We start from the raw sequence: 20,805 nt of genomic DNA on the forward strand, positions 1-20,805 counted from the left end.
ATAACATCTAACCAAACTAGGGTACTTAGGGGTTCCAAAGAACACATTAAAACACTTTTAACAAGTCAAACAAGAACCCAAAAATTCACCCTTTGGATTTGGCCGAATTTTCCCAAAAGCATGGCACCAAATTTTAGCTCCAATATTCATGCTCATATGAACAACATCTACAACATTTGAGATAGAAAATTTTCCAACAAAATTTACTTTCAAAGAAGCAAGAATAAAGCTTGTAACAATTACAACTTTTAAATCACAAACTATGAACTTCAAAACACAAAAGGATTCACCAACTACTAGACCTAGGCTCTGATACCACTTGAAGGAATTATTTTGTAAAACATGTTCATTTGAGCAACATCAAATAGCATGCAATTAACAATTAAAGGCGGAATCATGCTTGTATGCACTCAAAAACAAAACATGACCATGAAATTCAAAGCCTAGTAGATTGGTGAACCAATAATCAACTCAAAACATAAGTGAGTTGAAATTAATACCTTTGTAGATTCCTCTTTGCATAAGCAAAGGCTAATCACCCAAAGAGATAGGGGCCTTCATTCCTTGCTTCTTAGATTCATGGATTTGGATGGAAGAATAGGTTCTCCAAGTTCCCAAAATTGAGAACCTCTAATTCTCGACACCAAGGTTCGATTGTAGAAGAAATGAGTGACCTTGGAGTAGTAGGATTGCTAGATGTACCCTCCAAGGTGTTGGCCTCTTTAGAGAGAAAATGGAGAGACAATTCTCACCAATTTTCCCCCAAAATAAACCCATTTATCACTTAATGAATATTTGGCTATAAAGTCATTTATATAGTCACTTCTTTAAGTGACCTAAATAACCAAAACCCTAATTCATCACCATATGGCCGGCCACCTAAGGAATTTTGGGCTTTTGGGCTTTAATGAATCTTTATTCATTAAATTGTCATACAACTTAAGTTAATGGGCTTGACGTTCGAAGCCCATTGGGCCTTAAGGTCCAAAACTATCCCGAAGGTCTTTAACGAACTTATTCGTTTGATTAATTAACATATTAATTAATTCTTGCCATAAATAAATGATTAAACCATTTAATCATTCTTACTCATTTCCGTTTAATCTTCAATCTCCACCTTTTACGGTGTGCGATCCATTAGGTTCCTTTTAGCGAGGTAGTGGGCGATTAAAACCATTTTACATCGATTGTGAATTGAAACAATTTTCAATTCTCCCTTTAGCGATTACACACGTTTAGGGCTTCCACAAACCATGAGTGACACCTAGCAGCATATCATGGTTACCCAAGCTAATCAGAAGAGGTTAGAGAACCTATTCAGTTCGAGATTACAAATGCAATACGGTCTTTCTCTAATCTAATACTCTTGACCACATTGTTTGGTTTGATAGTTTATTTCTCATGTCTACTATCCAATGTATGTCTTGTGCTTATATGATTACCATGAATGTGATTCGGAACGCATTCCCTAATCTCATTCATACTCTGATCAGAGATTTAAATCATATCATAGAGTATTCTCCCTCAAACGGTTTGAAGGTTAGAGATCCCTTGTTGCGCATTCACTTGTCTCCATAGCTAAGTCACTTGACCCCAACGATGCCGTGGACACCCTCCTGATGGAGTGACTTTGACATAATCAAAGATCAAGGTCTTAACCACAAGACAACTATGATGCCTCAGGTCAAAGGACTACTTTGCATTATCCCAACCATGAGTTCTCATGTGACATGGAATATGAGAACCCTTCGTTGATCGCGTTCAGTGAACTCATTCTCTATTGAGCACCTACCGTACTTGTCTTGATGTCACACACACCAATGACTCGAGACTAATCACTCTCCCTGAGAGAAGACATAGTACGTACTGATCTTAACGGACTGTCAACGCCCAATTGGCAATCCTATGATCAGGAACGTTTAGGATGTGTCTACGAAAGAATGGTCTCATGAATCTAACTTCATTAGATTACATTCTCCCAATCACATATTCCTTGGACTTTATCGTTTAAGCATATAACATTTATATGAGACGGCTCAAACAATAATCTATGCCCTTTATATGTAAAACTAGATTAGTTTAACATGTGAAATGTCCGTAAAGTATCATCACATGATTGGCTTTAGGGCACATTTCCAACACACCCATCTTGAGATTGTTCTCGCGCTTACTCGCTTAACTTCAGAGTTCCGATGGAACCCAAAGCCAGTGAGCTCTCAAAATGCCTAGTGCTAGTTAGAGATGGGAATATACATATAAGGCTTACAAGATCCACTCCCCTGGGCAATATGGGATATTACAATGTCCGTTTTGAGCTCCGACCATGCCGTCACGGTTTTTTTTTTGGGAACTCACACGAGAACTTCATAGTGGGTCACCCATCATGGGATTGCTCTCGTGCGAACTCGCTTAACTTCGGAGTTTCGAAGGAATCCGAAGCCAGTGAGTTCCTAAAAGGCCTTGTGCTAGGTAGAGATAAGAATATATATATGTTGACCCTAAAAACTACCAAGCCTACGTGGCGCGCAGGCCGAGTAATCTATGAGCTAACTACGTCCTTTGGTGAATGCGGGGTGTGCCAACTCGTCGGCCGAGCTCAGCCGAGGAGTAAAATTTGCTGATGTTGAGTTGGGTGCACGGCTGACTTCTGCGTCTCGCGTTTACAACCGAGGAAGGAACACGTCTCGACCTCTTGGGTTCTCAAACCTGAAGACAAGGCTACTATTCTTACGAAGTTCACGAGTCGTCGTCATCGGACTCTATCACAGTGATGGTATTCGTCAGAGTAAACTCACGCCGAATCGACACCAAAGTGTAAGGGCATAAATACTCAAAGTGGATATACGTCTTAACAATAAAAGTGGTTCGGCCGTCGGAATGCCGAACTCTAAATCCCACTTGAGAGTATCTAATCATAACTAACTCGGCGTGCAATGTGCCGAGCCTAATAAACTGTAACACCTCACTTTGCCGAGAAGGCTAATGAGATGACCTCGACCAATAAGGATTCGGAAATCCTTCTCGACCAAGACTTGGATAGATAACCAATCACCCTCGATGCAGTGCTATCTATGCAGACTGAAGATGCTGCAAGACCGGCTGGTTCTACGGTGATAGTGCTATCTATGCTGACTGAAGATATCATCGGTTACCTTCACAGTGCTGTTTATCCAAACTGAAGATGTGTCGGCGGAAAAAGAAAGGAAAAAATCTCAAGGTTGTTGAGAGAATTTGGGCAGGGCAGTTGTGTTGAATTGAAGGGGTCCTTTTCCGTTGTTCATGACTCTGTATTTATAGTGGCTGATGTACTTGCTTGGCATGGCTAGATAGAGTTTGACTGCAACTCTAACTCGCTGAATAAAATTTGATCCGTAGCCTTTAAATTTTTGCGACTTCCAAAATAAAGCCCATCCAGGCTTTATCACATCTAATCTACCTAGGCTTCTGATCTTATTAAAAAACCTCCAGCAGAAACCTTCACTTCAATCACACAAAAAGCCTAGTCTAGCTAGGTTTGTTATGTCATCATCTCAACCTAGGCTTATCACATCACCACCAAAATCCAATCCAATCCAATCCTATCCTATCCTATTTAGGCTTCTTCATAATCTATGCATCTTGATCTTCACCATACTTTAAATAAACAATAATCAGTTTGCACCACACATTCGCACGCCAGAACACCCAAGTCAGATTGACTTGTGTTGCCATGTTTCCAGTTGGAAATATATATCTTATCTTTCATAATAAATTACTATTAAAAGATAATTATGATAAAACACTATAACATTATCCTTTAATAATAATAAAATGAATTATCTCTACTTTTCAACTGACGGTGTGAAACTATGCTCATTCAACGGCCTTGATTACACGGGCTAATGGTGTAAATTTGGGTCCAAACAATATATAAGGCTTACAAGATCCACTCCCATGGGCAATGTGGGATGTTACACCATTACTTTTAAAATAAGCAGGATATTTTATTTTTACCAAACACTTTTTTACTGCTTAACTTTAAAGTTAAGCAGTTTTTAGTGAAAAGCTGGCATGTGTAAGGGCGGATGGGTGAGACCTGGGCGTTTGGGCGTCACCTCCCATTTTTCACTCTCACATGTGGGGCACACCACTAACCCAGCCCACTTTTTTGGCCGGTACTTGTCCCAATTTTAGCTTCTAACCCATAACCCCAAATTGGCCCAAGGGTTGGAAAGAAATGAGGTGTAACGACCTGTCCCTAAAAACGTATGATTTGTATAATTTCAATAAGTGAATTTATGAAAATGCGCTTTGAGGCAAAGGGTTGACTTTTGTTGACTACCGTGTCGTGTCATGCAAGGTTTGTTTTCTTGGCGTATTCTTGTAGTACTCGTCTCTACGGATGCGTGGGGCAAACAGAACGCAATTTGGAGTTATAATGAAGGGCATTATCTAGAATGCTCCAGATTTTTTGAGCAAAGAGTTGTTATGCCATGTGTGTGGCTGAGATGAAAAACAAAGGAGGAAAAAGGGAGGAACCGGACCAATTAGGAAAGGGAGGAAAGGAATGGGAGAGGAGAGAAAGGAGGGGAAATGAGAGAGAATGGATACACCGGATCCCCTTGATCCGTTTCAACCCGCGACCCAACCCGGTATATTTCAAAGGTTTTCAATGATTTTCATGGATTTTTCCGGCAAATCGCAACAATCCATCACTACCACACCCTTCATAGACCCTCCCTTTACCAATTTCACCCCAAAATGGAAGAAATTGGACCCAATTTCATGAAGAATAGCACCGGTTGGTGCAATGGGTTCTATGGTGGCGATCTGCCCTTTTCTGAAGCCAACCTCGTCAACCACCACCACCACAAATAGACTCTCCTCAACCATAGGAACAAAGCCCATGCAATGGTTAAGGCGTCGGAGCTCGTTTGGAGTCGAATCAAGAACCACCCATTTCTAGGGTGTCGACCGGTTTTCGTGAAATTGAGGCTTTTCCAGGCCAAATTGGACTTAGTCACAGGTATGAAAGTTGCTCCACTCACTGAGATCTTAATTTCTATGAAGTTTGAGAATTTTTAGAAATAGTTGATTTTTCTGGCGAGTCGAGGAGACCAACTGCCACCCACGACGGCGCATGGCCAGAGGACCGTTGATGCTATTTTCAAGCTAAATTAGATGTCTTGAATTCAGTTTTGATATTCGTATGACATAGGTTGATCGTTTGAACCTAAATTCATTACGATATGTTACTTGGTAAAAATATGAATCGACTATCCGACCGTTGGATTGTCATTAAACTTTAATATGTTATAGTACGTAATATTTGAGGACTATAGGAACTTATGGATCAGGAATCCGATGTATGGATCTCCCCGCATTGGAGTTGTAAGTTCATAAAATAAAACGTTAATAGCTATTTAGTTTTGGCAATTGGCAGAGATCCAACCGTTGGATCGTAATGAAACTTTAGTATGATGTTTTAGAAGAATAATGTGGATATTTGCAATTTATAGATCACAAATTTGTGATGCAGATCGTTTGGATCGAATTACGTAGGGTTATGGACCCTACCGTCAATCTTTGACCAACGATTGACTTTTGGTCAATGGGTCTCAAATCATTCTCGAATGTCCTTGAGGATGTGTTTTATGTGAGATAAGTGTTCTATTGATAAGGATTTTGAGATGTGGTTTGATAATTGTTCAAGGCATCGATCGTTCGTGACGCCTCAATATTTGTGTTAGGGAGTGGTATCGCGAACTCCAGGTGAGTGGGCTTTTGTTTTATATATGTATGTATGTATGTATATAGTGGTTGCATTGTGTATGGTTATACGTAGATGCATTAAAGCTCATTATCCTGCACCCCAATGTTAGTGCTCTCGCCCGTGGCCAGGGCACAGTCCTTCACGTGATGTTCTCCTCTCGCACCGCACGTTCACCTTGGATCCAAGTTTGGTGCATAACCTTGTCGTACAGACCACAATAGGTGGTTCCGACTCATAGGTGACTCGTGATTTATCACACAGCCTTCACGTGATCGTAGCACTTGAGCGTACTTATTTACACCCAATCCTGTCGTACAGACCACAATAGGTGGTTTCAACTCGTGTGCAGGAATTGGTTTATGAGCTATAGGTTCAGCTGTATAGGTCACGTTAGGTGACTTTGGCTGACATATTATTTTATATTGATTCACAGCACCTGGCTTACATATTATTTGTTGAGATACTTAACATGGCACATACTTTGGTTTTCATTGCTCTCAAGCCTGATTTCTATATAAATATGTATTATAATTTTCTGGAAAAGTATACGGGTTTTACGGTGAGGGGTTATTATTTTTCGAAAGAGAAATGATTTAAAAAAACTTTGTTTTTGCTCACTCACGTTTTCTGTTTTTCGCCCCTGCAGGTTTTAGCTGCTGGAAATTCGTATCAACGAGGATTCTTGGCGAATCTCACTATACTTGGCTACCTTTGAGGGTATCATCCTTACCCACACTATTGTACTTTACTTATATTCTGATGTCGCGTGTGAAATGGGTTCATTCCCTCCCATAACGCACTCTTGTCTTTAGGCATTTTTAGGTTTAAATTTATTCACATTTTTCCACATCACTATACTTTATGGCTTCGTCACCTTCTAGGTGTCGGCCAACATAGCTCGGTTCGAAGTCCTAGTAGACATTCTAGATCGTGGTGTGTCAGTTTTGTATCAAAGAATAAGTTGGGCAGTATTGAGTTCATCACACACGTGATGTAAGCATTTTCAGTTCTTGAACCTAATTTCCGAATTTTGCCACCTCGTCGAATACAAAAAATATGTTAGTTTTTCCTAAGTTTTGGCCAGTTTTGTCGACTTGTCGACATTTTAGAAGATTACTTTGGCGAACGCTTTTAGACTTACAGCGAAGAACTTCCCTATCAAGGAAAGATGTAGATTTGAGTCAAGTTGATGGCCTTAAAGAATGGCTAATGTATCGATAACGGTGTATCACCAGGGAACTATAACTCAATCCCATCATTATTTTCACGCCATCATTATCAACCTTTTCGAGATAGGAAACCAGAATTGATTTTGATTCTTTGGCAGTACCCGTTAGTATACGATTTATTGGGATTCTTACGAAGTTTATTTCGTCAAGATTTCAAAATTTTCTTGAGCGACAACTTGGTGTTAAAGTGGTAGCACTCGATAAAAAAAACATATGGGGGACAGTCGCTTATGGTTCCTGGTATTATTAGCCTTCTTAACTGCACTAGTTATCATTTCAGATCTTCAGGAGAAAGATCGACTTTCGTTTAAGCCCGTTCTAAAGTAGATTATTAGTAAATTCCTCTTTCTGGCTTTGGGAATCTTAACTAATACTAGTTTTTGAATTTCTTTTGGTGATGTACTTGTCATTTCGATGAGTATAGGCACCGAAGTATGAGTTATTATACCTATGATTAGTACAAAATCTTCGAAATAGTGAGTATTTCCCCTAGAATTATAGAACCACCTCACAGGACCAGTTCCTTATCAGTCGTCCAAAACCATCACCCGAGCGGGCTCTAGTTTGTAATCAGCCTATGGTGGCGCTACTAATTGACGATATTATTCGATATCCAGAAACTGTCAACCAGTATTCAAATGCTATGATGTCTGATACTGGACACAGGTACTGGTATCAGGGAGTTATACCTTTATACTAGTCGGTTCACAGTTTCAAGGTAGCGAACAATATCAAAATATAGTATATACGTCAATTAGCGGTGCGACTGGTAGACTGATTAACAGTGACTGCTGAGCCTAAGAAACTAAATCTCGGAAAGTTAGGAGCAAGTTTTGTATTAGGACAGTACACTTATTGTTGTTTCTACCTTATCACCTATCTAGGTAAACATAACCTCTTTGACTTGCCACCTTTCCGATCATTTTCACAGGCAGACAGTAGAATCGAAGTACGAGTTAATTCCTCAATGTTAGAGTGAACTAAGTATCGAGAAAGCTATGAAGACCTATTAGCACATGGCGTGGTGAAAGAAAGTATTATGGTATGTTATGAGGACGTACATTCAGGTGTCATATTCCAAAGTCACACCTGAGATTTTATCATCGGTCTACTTTCTCATACTACACTAGTTTCCTTGCGTCCTTTCGAGTAACTCCTACCATTTGGAAGAATTTACTTATTAAAGCTTACTGATTAGGAATTTTTTTAACCAAGCCCTCATTTAGGGAACTTTGAACCTTAGGATCAAAATGTTATCCCCTACTTCAAGCTAATGATCTAGCCGATCCACCCTTTGTAAATCAAGTTTTCTTCCATAACCTGACGACTTCGTAGTAGTCTTTTCAACGCTTTTCTCATCTGCTTAGGCAGTGAGACCAAATTTCTCAAACATTGGTTTTGTTTAGATTGATACTTATCTAGGGAGACGTGATCTTCACAAACGATATTCTTTCATTTTTCCAAAAAGAGTTCAAAGGAAGAAGATTGAAATTCTCACAAAGTGTTGTGAGATTTGAGATATCTTTAGTCTTGTCGAGTTTATCAACAATTGGTTAGTGATTTTCGGTTATTGTTGAAGGAAAAATTTTGTCCTAGCTAAGAACAAGTATGAACAATTGAATACACATGCAAGCTATTAACACTTTAAAGTAGGCATGCATCCAAAAACAATTCATAAAACCCATGACTTTCAAAGCCTAGTATATGGTGAACCAAAATAAACTCTTTAACTACATTAAAGAGAAGTAAAGATTTAGTGATTCTTTACCCTTGAAGCTCATCCTTGATTACACAAGGGATTCACCCAAGTGGAGGGCCTTCAAGTCACCTCCAAGCTTCTTGAATCCTCCTTGTGTTTTCCTCCCTTTAGTGCTCCTTTGATGATTTGAGGAAAAAGGATTTGTTCTCCAAAACACCAAAAGCTTGATGTCTCTAAGTCTCTTCACCAAGGATGTCCCTCCCCTTAGTGGCCGGCCTCCTTAGAAGAAAATGGAGAAAAAGTTTCACCCAATTTCAACAAGAAGAACCCTAATGAGAAAATAGCTATAAAGTTGTTTTTATAACCTTTTCTTTGGTGAGTGGCAAACTTGTAATTAAGCAAACTTTGCCAATCCACCCTAATGGCCGGCCATCCTTTGTTATTGGGCTAATTTGCCCATTTTGTTTTAGTTGTCATACAACTTAAACATAATGGGCCTTTTGGACCAAAACGCTTTTGGGCCCCGAAACCCAAAACCAACATATAAGCCCAATACGAACCTTTCGTAAAATTAATTAACTAATTAATTAATCTTGACCATTCTTCAATTAAACCATTTAATTGCTTATCCATTTCATATAATTTCTTCACATACATCCTTACTCGGTGTACGATCCATTAGGTTCCAATTAGCGAGGGAGTGGGCGATGTTACTCTTAACTATCAATTGTGAATTGAAACCACATTTCAATTCTCCCTTTAATGATTAGTGTTACCTAATCATTTGGGCTTCCACAAACCATGAGTGACACCTAGCAGTATGTCATGGTTACCCAAGCTAAGTAGAATTGGTTGGAGAACCTATCCAGTTACAACTACAATGCAATACGGTCCTTCTCTAATACAATACTCTTAATCACATTGTTTAAGTGATAGTTTGTTTCATGTCTACTATCCAATGTGATACTTTCCTATATGATTCCTTTGAATATGATTTGGAACAAACTTCCTAAGTCATATTCATTTGCTTTGGCCAAAGACTTTAGAATCATATCTTAGAGTATTCTCCCTCCACCATGGAAGGTTAGAGATCCCTTGTTGTACATTCATATGCCTACATGACTAGATAGCTTGACCCCAACAATGCCATGGACACTCCAAAGGAATGCCGTTGACAGGATCAAAGATCAAGGACCTAACCATTAGACATCGATGATGCCTCAGGTCAAAGGACTACTTTGCATATTGCAACTTTAGAGTTCATACATGACATGTATGTTCGAACTCTCTTTTGATCGTAGTTCAGTGTACTCGATTACTCTTTCGAGCACCTATGTGTTTGTCTTAGTGTCCAACACCAAATGACTTGAGACTAGTCATACTCACGCTTGAGTCAACACAACACATACTAACCTTAGCGGATTGTCAATGCCCAATTGGCAATCCTATGGCTAGGAACGTTTTAGGAATGAACATAAGAGAATGGTCTCAATAATCTAACTTACTTAGATCACTTATCTCTTAGAACAAATACATTCCTTGGATTCTCTTATTGCTTAAACACGTGATACAATAAATAGTGATTAACAATAAGATTTGCCCTTCATTAAACATATAAAAGTTTAATACATTAATTATTCCAAAAAGCTATTACATCAAATGAGTGGCTTTGTGGGCATACTTCCAACAATTGTGTCTTTTTCACTTATCGACCAAGGAAAGTTAGTTAAGCTTGGGGTGTTGATTATGGATAAAGTTTCTGACAACCGAACTGTTGTTCTCACCTCACCATTGCTTTACACTTTTCGATGACGTTGATCATTTCAGAAATCCATGATGACGGGTTCCTTGGATATTTCAACTGTGTAGAGGTAGTACAATGGAGTATCGTTTACATTTCCCAACGGTAGAACTGTTCAAAATGAGCCATCATATATATAACCTAGAGTCAACAGTTGTCATTTTCATTTGAAAACCGAATGGTACTTCTCTGTGGAGAAATCTGCTCAAAATTTTTATTAACTTTAGAACTTTCCAATTTCACTTTCTTTTGGAAAGAGCTAAGTTTCTAACAGTAGCATTGGAAGAACTAAATTAACGTATATGATTGCACTATAGTGGATCGTCCCAGTTGTGCAAACGTAATTATTAAGCATTGTAGTAAGAATTGTTTCTACCCCTGAACATTTTCAATCTTCCTTATCCCATTCCATTTAAAGTTCATAAGTATTGATATGGCATTACCTCTAACCCATCAAGAAATTGTTAGAATGGTTATAATCACTGTTTGTATCCAAATGCAAATGTGAAATATCACCATAAGCTCCTGGTACGAGGTATCTTGTACATGTGGGGATTATGATGATGTTTCGATGTTTATAGATTGATTTGATGAGTCAACCCATTTTTTTTTACATTGGTCTAGAGGGACTACATTTTTTATCACTTAGAAAAATTACCCATTCTTGAATTTATAGGATTTTCTGGCATTTCGATCAACATCTTTTCTGACCATGAGTCCATATTCACTCATTTGTGTTGGAAAGACATTCTAGTCAACTTTTGGTACATAACTACTCTACTGCAGTTCGTATTATTTCGAAGACAAGTAGATTGTTCAAAAGAATTACTTGGATATTGAAATCTAGTTGTGATCATTAATTTTTCAATCACCTGTCAAATACTACATTGGATGGATCGTTATCGTTGGTGATTGAATATTCTGGAAGTTGGTTTTGTAGTGTGATGGCAGGCAATCAATCTAGATATCTTGAACTTTAAATTTAATGAACTTCTTTTGACTCTCAAATTTTGAGTGTTCTTTTAGCCTTCTCGACATGGTTTCTCGCCCAATCAGTGAGGAATTCATGGTAGGCCACTCGGCGGATACGTGCGCTAGTTTCATATCGATGCTAGCAAGAGCCATTAGAGTATAATCTTCTTATAGAGTTTACCAGACTTTCCAAGGAAACGTTTCAAGTGACTTTGGGGATTTAGCGGTATTACAGCATGGTATTGGTGAATGTATGAACAAAGGTTTTGAGCTTGGTAATTGTGATGTTAATTTTCAAGTGTGGATCGAAACTGCATCTATCATTCGAAGAATGTTGTCAGAGATATGATTTCTCTAATTTAAGCTTTGAGATCTTATACTCTTCGATTTGGAGAGCAACTTTAGTGATTATTCATGAATGAAGTTTTTTTGCAATATGTATTCATCTCTACGTATATTCCCATTGTTTCACTCCAGAGCCTTATTGTTGTGGTAACATGGACGTCGAAACACTTCTATCAACTGGATTAGTGCGCTCTGGATAGTGCAACATCACTATCGAGGCATGAATCGGACGATCTAGGCATATTCGCACGTGAGAAGCAAAACAATATTTTGTCATTATCAGGAACTTCTCACTAGCTTATTAAGAAAACAATTAATTATCGGCATTACAGGCTACAAACTGTAATATCGATGGTTTAATTGTTGGGTTTGCTAAGCTAGTGAGTAAGCCAGCTCATTTACTGCAGCAATTATTAGTTAGTGAAGGTTTGGACTCAACTCGTGACATACACGCTCATTTTTGAAATTCATGACACAACGAATGTTTGGCGAGGTTCATTTATATTTTGGGTTTTGATTTTTCATGCAAATATTTTTCTACTACGTTATTTTATTTATATGGGTAATTCTTCCTTACAAATTTTGGGTGAGTTAGTTCCACTCTTGGTTTTAAACTCAATACAAGTATATGAATCATACATTTCAATATATCTTTTTCTTGTTGTTATCATATTATATGCATGTATTTTTGACCTTGTGTTGTTATGTAGTATTACATTTTCAACTCTATATTTTATATTATTATTATACTACTACAGTATCGAGGAAGGAAGAATGTGTGAGCTTGGAGGTGTGAAATAGGAATAATTGCCACGACGGAATGACATTCTCTTTTATGCAGCTACTCTAACTCGATTTCCTCCTTGTGTATGTATTTACATACATATTTTATCCCTATTCTCGAGTACTGTACATTCAGTAAGCTATTTTAAATTTCAGGGATGAAATTTTCTTACGGGGGTAGATTGTACCGACCCGTGACTAAAAACATATACAACAACAACAACAAAGCCTTTTCCCACTAAGTGGGGTCGGCTATATGAATCCTAGAACGCCATTGCGCTCGGTTTTGTGTCATGTCCTCCGTTAGATCCAAGTACTCTAAATCTTTTCTTAGAGTCTCTTCCAAAGTTTTCCTAGGTCTTCCTCTACCCCTTTGGCCCTGAACCTCTGTCCCGTAGTCACATCTTCGAACCGGAGCGTCAGTCGGCCTTCTTTGCACATGTCCAAATCATCGGAGCCGATTTTCTCTCATCTTTCCTACAATTTCGGCTACTCCTACTTTACCTCGGATATCCTCATTCCCAATCTTATCCTTTCTCGTGTGCCCACACATCCCACGAAGCATCCTCATCTCCGCTACACCCATTTTGTGTACGTGTTGATGCTTCACCGCCCAACATTTTGTGCCATACAACATCGCTGGCCTTATTGCCGTCCTATAAAATTTTCCCTTGAGCTTCAGTGGCCTACGACGGTCACACAACACGCCGGATGCACTCTTACACTTCATCCATCCAGCTCGTATTCTATGGTTGAGATCTCCATCTAATTCTCCGTTCTCTTGCAAGATAGATCCTAGGTAGCGAAAACGGTCGCTTTTTGTGATCTTCGCTAGATTGCTCCGGTCATTAGTGTGGATAAGTATATAAATGGATAGAGATAGGAAAGCAAACACAAGATGTACGTGGTTCACCCAGATTGGCTACGTCCACGGAATAGAAGAGTTCTCATTAATTGTGAAGGGTTTACACAAGTACATAGGTTCAAGCTCTCCTTTAGTGAGTACAAGTGAATGATTTAGTACAAATGACATTAGGAAATATTGTGGGGGAATGATCTCGTAATCACGAAACTTCTAAGTATCGGAGTGTAGTGTCGTCTTGACTTGCCTTATCTGTCTCATAGGTAGATGTGGCATCTTCTCTGGAAGTACTCTTCCTCCATCCAGGGGTGGTATCTTTAACTGGTGGAGATGCACAAGGTAATGTATCAATTTCACTTGAAGCTTACTTGTAGTCTCAGGCTTGGTCAAGCGCGATACAAACCATGTAGTAGGAGTCCCCCAAGTCGCCGAGCTAGGGGGTCTGCTGAAAGAGGTGACAGACAAGGTAAGCAATCAGAGCTCCGACTGATTGTTCACCTTCTCCCCATCTTGCAGCAGCATGAAGGATAAAGAGAAGAAAAATGAGAAGAGATGATATGAGATACTTTTGCTTTTGAAGAAGTAACTTTCCACAGGCTTATTCTTGAACTGAGCTGGAGGGTTTTCTGGTTTCCTCCAGAGTATAAGGCCGACTGAAGAATTTGAGGGTCAAAACAAGTCCATCAAATCTAGAGTACGTTCCACCCTGCTGATATGGGATACTTTTGCTTTTGACAGAGTAATGGATGTATCGGCACGTGTGCTGTTACGCTTGTCTCCACATGCTTCCTTGTATCCTTCGCACTTGCCCTATCTGTTCCTCAAGCAGATGCGGAATCTTCCCTGGAAACATAAGATGTTGAAGATGAGTACTCGAGAGCAATGCCAGGTAAGTAATCAGGTAAGGGGTTCCAGGCAGTCAGTTCCTGGCTGGAAGCTTGATTCCAAGTGCTGACTGATTGCTCTCTTTCTCCTTGTCTTGCAGGTAAAAACAAGGCCAAAGGAAAAGGCAGGGAAAAAGCATGATATGGGATACTCTTGCTTTTAACCCTGATGATATGAGATATTCTTGCTCTAGTATAGCTTGTTTGCAGAGGTATTATCGGGGGGAAAGAAAGCTGAATATTTCGAAAGGCTTCGTTGGGAGTGCCCTCTCAGATATGATGAAGGGTTGAGCATTTTTGCAGGTCTGCCTGTCCGTTGGGGATGGAGGTCGACATATATAGGAGTCTCCCTAACAACAAGTAGTAATGCTATTCCTTTACCCTGCTTGGTCATAGCACGGTAGTGGGAGCTGCCAGTTTCACATGTTTTAACTCTGTCAGAGCACTTTGAAAAAGTGGTCTGTGGTATCTGGCTCTCGAGATTCGGAGAACGATGCCTCTTCGATTTTTGAGAAAGCAATCATGCTGGGGGTCTGGCTCTCGAGATTCGTAGAGCAGTGTCTCTTCGATTTTTTAGGAAGTAATCATGTTGGGAGTCTGGCTCTCGAGATTCGGAGGGCGGTGCCTCTTCGATTTTGGAGCAAGCAATCCTGTTGGGAGTGTTGTCTCGAATGTGAGTAAAGGTTGGGCATGTTTGCTAGTCTACCTTGCCACGAAGCACAAAGGTTGACACACAGGGACTTTCCAATTATCCAGCAATGGTACTGTTCCTTTACCCTCTCTTCGCTTTTGAGAAAGTAGTCATGTTGGGAGTCTGGCTCTCGAGATTCGGAGGACGGTGCCTCTTCGATTTTGGAGCAAGCAATCTTGTTGGGAGTGTTTTCTCGAAAGTGAGTAAAGGTTGGGCATGTTTGCTAGTCTACCTTGCCACGAAGCACAGAGGTTGACACACAGGGACTTTCCAATTATCCAGCAGTGGTACTGTTCCTTTACCCTTGTGGGTAATAATTTGGTAGCTAGACCTTCAAAATTTATGTGTCTAAACTTTGTTAGTGCTGTTTCTTTGCTATTCTTTTACCTTTCTTGGTCAGAGCGATGTAGTGGGAGCTGCAAGCTTCACGTGCTCAACTTTGGCAGAGAACTTTGGCAAAGTTATCTGTGGTACCCATGAGCTATTGTTGCGTGTGGGAAGTGGGTGATTGAACAGTAAGATTCATGTGCTTTCTACTTCACCAGAAGTCTTCGACAGAATGCCCATAATTTCTGCAAAGCTGAGTGTGCGTGTGACAGGTGCTGACAAGGCTAGAAAAGTAGGTGCCTCTTCGATTTCTGAGATCGGCCCTCGTGGTCTCTGAGCAGCCCAGCTTTTGAGAAAGCGAGCGCCTCTTCGATTGATTCGGAGAACGATGCCTCATCGATTTTTGATAAAGCAATCATGCTGGGGGTCTGGCTCTCGAAGATTCGGGGAGCAGTGTCTCTTCGATTTTTGAGAAAGTAATCACGTTGGGAGTCTGGCTCTCGAGATTCGGAGGGCGGTGCCTCTTCGATTTTGGAGCAAGCAATCTTGTTGGGAGTGTTTTCTCGAATGTGAGTAAAGGTTGGGCATGTTTGCTAGTCTACCTTGCCACGAAGCACAGAGGTTAACACACAGGGACTTTCCAATTATCCAGCAATGGTACTGTTCCTTTACCCTCTCTTCGATTTTTAGGAAAGTAGTCATGTTGGGAGTCTGGCTCTCGAGATTCGGAGGACGGTGCCTCTTCGATTTTGGAGCAAGCAATCTTATTGGGAGTGTTTTCTCGAATGTGAGTAAAGGTTGGGCATGTTTGCTAGTCTACCTTGCCACGAAGCACAGAGGTTGACACACAGGGACTTTCCAATTATCCAGCAGTGGTACTGTTCCTTTACCCTTGTGGGTAATAATATGGTAGCTAGACCTTCAAAATTTATGGGTCTAAACTTTGTTAGTGTTGTTTCTTTGCTATTCTTTTACCCTTCTTGGTCAGAGCGATGTAGTGGGAGCTGCAAGCTTCACGTGCTCAACTTTGGCAGAGAACTTTGACAAAGTTATCTGTGGTACCCATGAGCTATTGTTGCGTGTGGGAAGTGAGTGATTGAACAGTAAGATTCATGTGTTTTCTACTTCCCCAGAAGTCTTCGACAGAATGCCCATAATTTCTGCAAAGCTGAGTGTGCGTGTGACGGGTGCTGACAAGGCTGGAAAAGTAGGTGCCTCTTCGATTTCTGAGATCGGCCCTCGTGGTCTCTGGGGAGCCCAGCTTTTGAGAAAGCGAGCGCCTCTTCGATTTCTGAGATCGGCCTTCGTGGTCTTTGAGCAGCCCAACTTTTGAGAAAGCAAACGCCTCTTCGATTTCTGAGATCAACCCTCGTGATCTCTAAGCAGCCTAGCTTTTGAGAAAGCAAACGCCTCTTCGATTTCTGAGCAGGCGCCTCTTCGATTTCTGAAGCTCCGTCGAGTGCAGATTTTTATAGAGGCTGACATTAAGTTCCAAAGCACACTTGAATCTCCACCAGTAGAAGCTTCATTCTTGCACTTCTAAGATCTTGATTTGTCCGACCTCTTCTCTCTTCAACACCTTTGAAAATGTCTGGCCCCTCCGACCGTCGTTTTGACTTGAACCTTGTTGAAGAGGCAGCCCCGCCTTCTCCAGACAACATATGGCGCCCATCCTTCGTCTCCCCTACTGGTCCTCTTACCGTTGGGGATTCCGTGATGAAGAATGATATGACCGCTGCGGTGGTGGCCAGGAACCTTCTCACTCCCAAAGATAACAGACTACTTTCCAAACGGTCTGATGAGTTAGCTGTTAAGGATTCGCTGGCTCTCAGTGTTCAGTGTGCAGGTTCTGTGTCTAATATGGCCCAACGCCTATTTGCTCGAACCCGCCAAGTTGAATCCTTGGCGGCTGAAGTGATGAGTCTCAAACAGGAGATTAGAGGGCTCAAGCATGAGAATAAACAGTTGCACCGGCTCGCACATGACTATGCTACAAACATGAAGAGGAAGCTTGACCAGATGAAGGAAACTGATGGTCAGGTTTTACTTGATCATCAGAGATTTGTGGGTTTGTTCCAAAGGCATTTATTGCCTTCGTCTTCTGGGGCTGTACCGCGTAATGAAGCTCCGAATGATCAACCTCTGATGCCTCCTCCTTCTAGGGTTCTGTCCAGTACTGAGGCTCCAAATGATCCCCCTCCGGTGCCTTCTCTTTCTGGGGCTCTACCGACTGCTGAAACTTCTCCTAAGCAACCTTTGTGAAGGCTCCGTCTTGTGTGTTTATTTTGACTCATGTATATGTACATATTTGTAGCTGATCGGGGATATCAATAAATAAGCTTTCCTTCATTTCAACGTATTGTGTTAAATACACCAAAGCCTTCTTCGCTAAGTTCTTTGAATTTTCTTTTGTTGAAGCTTGTATGTTGAAGCTTTCTGAGTGGAGCATGTAGGTTGGGGTAGTGTTCCCTTAATTTCCCGAGTGAGGAAAACTTCTCGGTTGGAGACTTGGAAAATCCAAGTCACTGAGTGGGATCAGCTATATGAATCTTAGAACGCCATTGTGCTCGATCATGTGTCATGTCCTTCATTAGATCCAAGTACTCTAAGTCTTTTCTTAGAGTCTCTTCCAAAGTTTTCCTAGGTCTTCCTCTACCCCTTCGGCCCTGAACCTCTGTCCCATAGTCGCATCTTCTAATCGGAGCGTCAGTAGGCCTTCTTTGCACATGTCCAAACCACCGTAACCGATTTTCTCTCATCTTTCCTTCAATTTCGGCTACTCCTACTTTACCCCGGATATCCTCATTCCTAATCTTATCCTTTCTCGTGTGCCCACACATCCAACGAAGCATCCTCATCTCCGCTACACCCATTTTGTGTACGTGTTGATGTTTCACCGCCCAACATTCTGTGCCATACAGCATCGCCGGCCTTATTGCCATCCTATAAAATTTTCCCTTGAGCTTCAATGGCATACGGCGGTCACACAACACGCCGGATGCACTCTTCCACTTCATCCATCCAGCTTGTATTCTATGGTTGAGATCTCCATCTAATTCTCCGTTCTTTTGCAAGATAGATCCTAGGTAACGAAAACGGTCGCTTTTTGGTATTTCTTGATCTCCGATCCTCACCCCTAACTCGTTTTGGCCTCCATTTGCACTGAACTTGCACTCCATATATTCTGTCTTTGATCGGCTTAGGCGAAGACCTTTAGATTCCAACACTTCTCTCCAAAGGTTAAGCTTTGCATTTACCCCTTCCTGAGTTTCATCTATCAACACTATATCGTCTGCGAAAAGCATACACCAAGGAATATCATCTTGAATATGTCCTGTTAACTCATCCATTACCAACGCAAAAAGGTAAGGACTTAAGGATAAGCCTTGATGTAATCCTATAGTTATGGGAAAGCTTTCGGTTTGTCCTTCATGAGTTCTTACGGCAGTCTTTGCTCCTTCATACATATCCTTTATAGCTTGGATATAAGCTACTCGTACTCCTTTCTTCTCTAAAATCCTCCAAAGAATGTCTCTTGGGACCCTATCATACGCTTTTTCCAAATCTATAAAGACCATGTGTAAATCCTTTTTCCCATCTCTATATCTTTCCATCAATCTTCGTAAGAGATAGATTGCCTCCATGGTTGAGCGCCCTGGCATGAACCCGAATTGGTTGTCCGAAACCCGTGTCTCTTGCCTCAATCTATGCTCAATGACTCTCTCCCAGAGCTTCATTGTATGACTCATTAGCTTAATACCCCTATAGTTCATGCAATTTTGTACGTCGCCCTTATTCTTGTAGATAGGCACCAAAGTGCTCGTTCGCCACTCATTTGGCATCTTCTTCGTTTTCAAAATCCTATTGAAAAGGTCAGTGAGCCATGTTATACCTGTCTCTCCCAAAAGTTTCCACACTTCGATTGGTATATTGTCTGGGCCTATTGCTTTTTTATGCTTCATCTTCTTCAAAGCTACAACCACTTCTTCCTTCCGGATTCGACGATAAAAAGAGTAGTTTCTACACTCTTCTGAGTTACTTAACTCCCCTAAAGAATCACTCATTTCATGTCCTTCATTGAAAAGATTATGAAAATAACCTCTCCATCTGTCTTTAACCGTGTTCTCTGTAGCAAGAACCTTTCCATCCTCATCCTTGATGCACCTCACTTGGTTTAGGTCCCTTGTCTTCTTTTCCCTTGCTCTAGATAGTTTATAGATATCCAACTCTCCTTCTTTGGTATCTAGTCGTTTATACATATCGTCGTAAGCCGCTAACTTAGCTTCTCTGACAGCTTTTTTCGCCTCTTGCTTTGCTTTTCTATACCTTTCACCATTTTCATCGGTCCTCTCCTTGTATAAGGCTTTACAACATTCCTTCTTAGCCTTCACCTTTGTTTGTACCTCCTCATTCCACCACCAAGATTCCTTTTGGTGTGGGGCAAAGCCCTTGGACTCTCCTAATACCTCTTTTGCTACTTTTCGGATACAACTAGCCATGGAATCCCACATTTGGCTAGCTTCCCCCTCTCTATCCCACACACATTGGGTGATTACCTTCTCTTTGAAAATGACTTGTTTTTCTTCTTTTAGATTCCACCATCTAGTCCTTGGGCACTTCCAAGTCTTGTTCTTTTGTCTTACTCTTTTGATATGTACATCCATCACCAACAAGCGATGTTGATTAGCCACGCTCTCTCCTGGTATAACTTTGCAATCCTTACAAGTTATACGATCCCCTTTCCTCATTAGAAGAAAATCTATTTGTGTTTTTGACGACCCACTCTTGTAGGTGATCACATGTTCTTCTCTCTTCTTAAAGAAGGTGTTGGCTAAGAAAAGATCATATGCCATTGCAAAATCCAAGATAGCTTCCCCATCCTCGTTTCTCTCCCCAAAACCATGGCCACCATGAAAACCTCCATAGTTGCCTGTCTCCCTGCCCACGTGTCCATTTAAATCTCCTCCTATAAATAACTTCTCCGTCTGAGCAATTCCTTGCACCAAGTCTCCAAGATCTTCCCAAAATTTCTCCTTCGAACTCGTATCCAACCCTACTTGAGGTGCGTACGCACTAATCACATTGATAAGTTCTTGTCCTATTACAATCTTGATTGCCATGATTCTATCTCCTACCCTCTTGACATCTACAACATCTTGTACCAAGGTCTTGTCCACGATGATGCCAACACCGTTTCTCGTTCTATTTGTGCCCGAATACCAAAGTTTAAACCCTGAGTTTTCTAGATCCTTTGCCTTACTACCAACCCACTTAGTTTCTTGTAGGCACATAATATTTATCCTTCTCCTCACCATAACTTCCACTACTTCCATAGATTTTCCCGTTAAGGTTCCTATATTCCACGTTCCTAAACGCATTTTGCTCTCTTGAACTCTACCCTTCTGTCCTAGCTTCTTCACCCTCCCCCGTCTAATAGGATCAAAGTACTTCTTTTGTGTG

The 20,805-nt window shown here is 40.8% G+C and overlaps 1 protein-coding gene across 2 annotated transcripts; it reads left to right on the forward strand.

Moving 5' to 3' along the window:
* The first annotated feature begins 14,913 nt into the window (after positions 1–14,913).
* On the forward strand, positions 14,914–17,782 carry LOC126596604 (uncharacterized). 2 transcript variants are annotated; one of them, XM_050263245.1, is made up of 2 exons: positions 14,914–15,227; positions 16,143–17,782. In XM_050263245.1, the coding sequence occupies exon 2, from the start codon at positions 16,933–16,935 to the stop codon at positions 17,605–17,607; it is 675 nt and encodes a 224-aa protein (XP_050119202.1). In that variant the 5' UTR covers positions 14,914–15,227; positions 16,143–16,932; the 3' UTR covers positions 17,608–17,782. The 2 variants fall into 2 exon arrangements, with proteins under 2 accessions (XP_050119202.1, XP_050119201.1); XM_050263244.1 differs by lacking the exon at positions 14,914–15,227 and adding an exon at positions 15,611–15,924.
* Positions 17,783–20,805: the final 3,023 nt, after the last annotated feature.

The sequence above is a fragment of the Malus sylvestris genome, chromosome 13, assembly GCF_916048215.2.
Source record: "Malus sylvestris chromosome 13, drMalSylv7.2, whole genome shotgun sequence".
NCBI lineage: Eukaryota > Viridiplantae > Streptophyta > Magnoliopsida > Rosales > Rosaceae > Malus > Malus sylvestris.

Coding starts and splice junctions, on each gene's coding strand:
- LOC126596604 (XM_050263245.1), top strand. CDS start 16,933: ATGTCTGGCCCCTCCGACCGTCGTTTTGACTTGAACCTTGTTGAAGAG.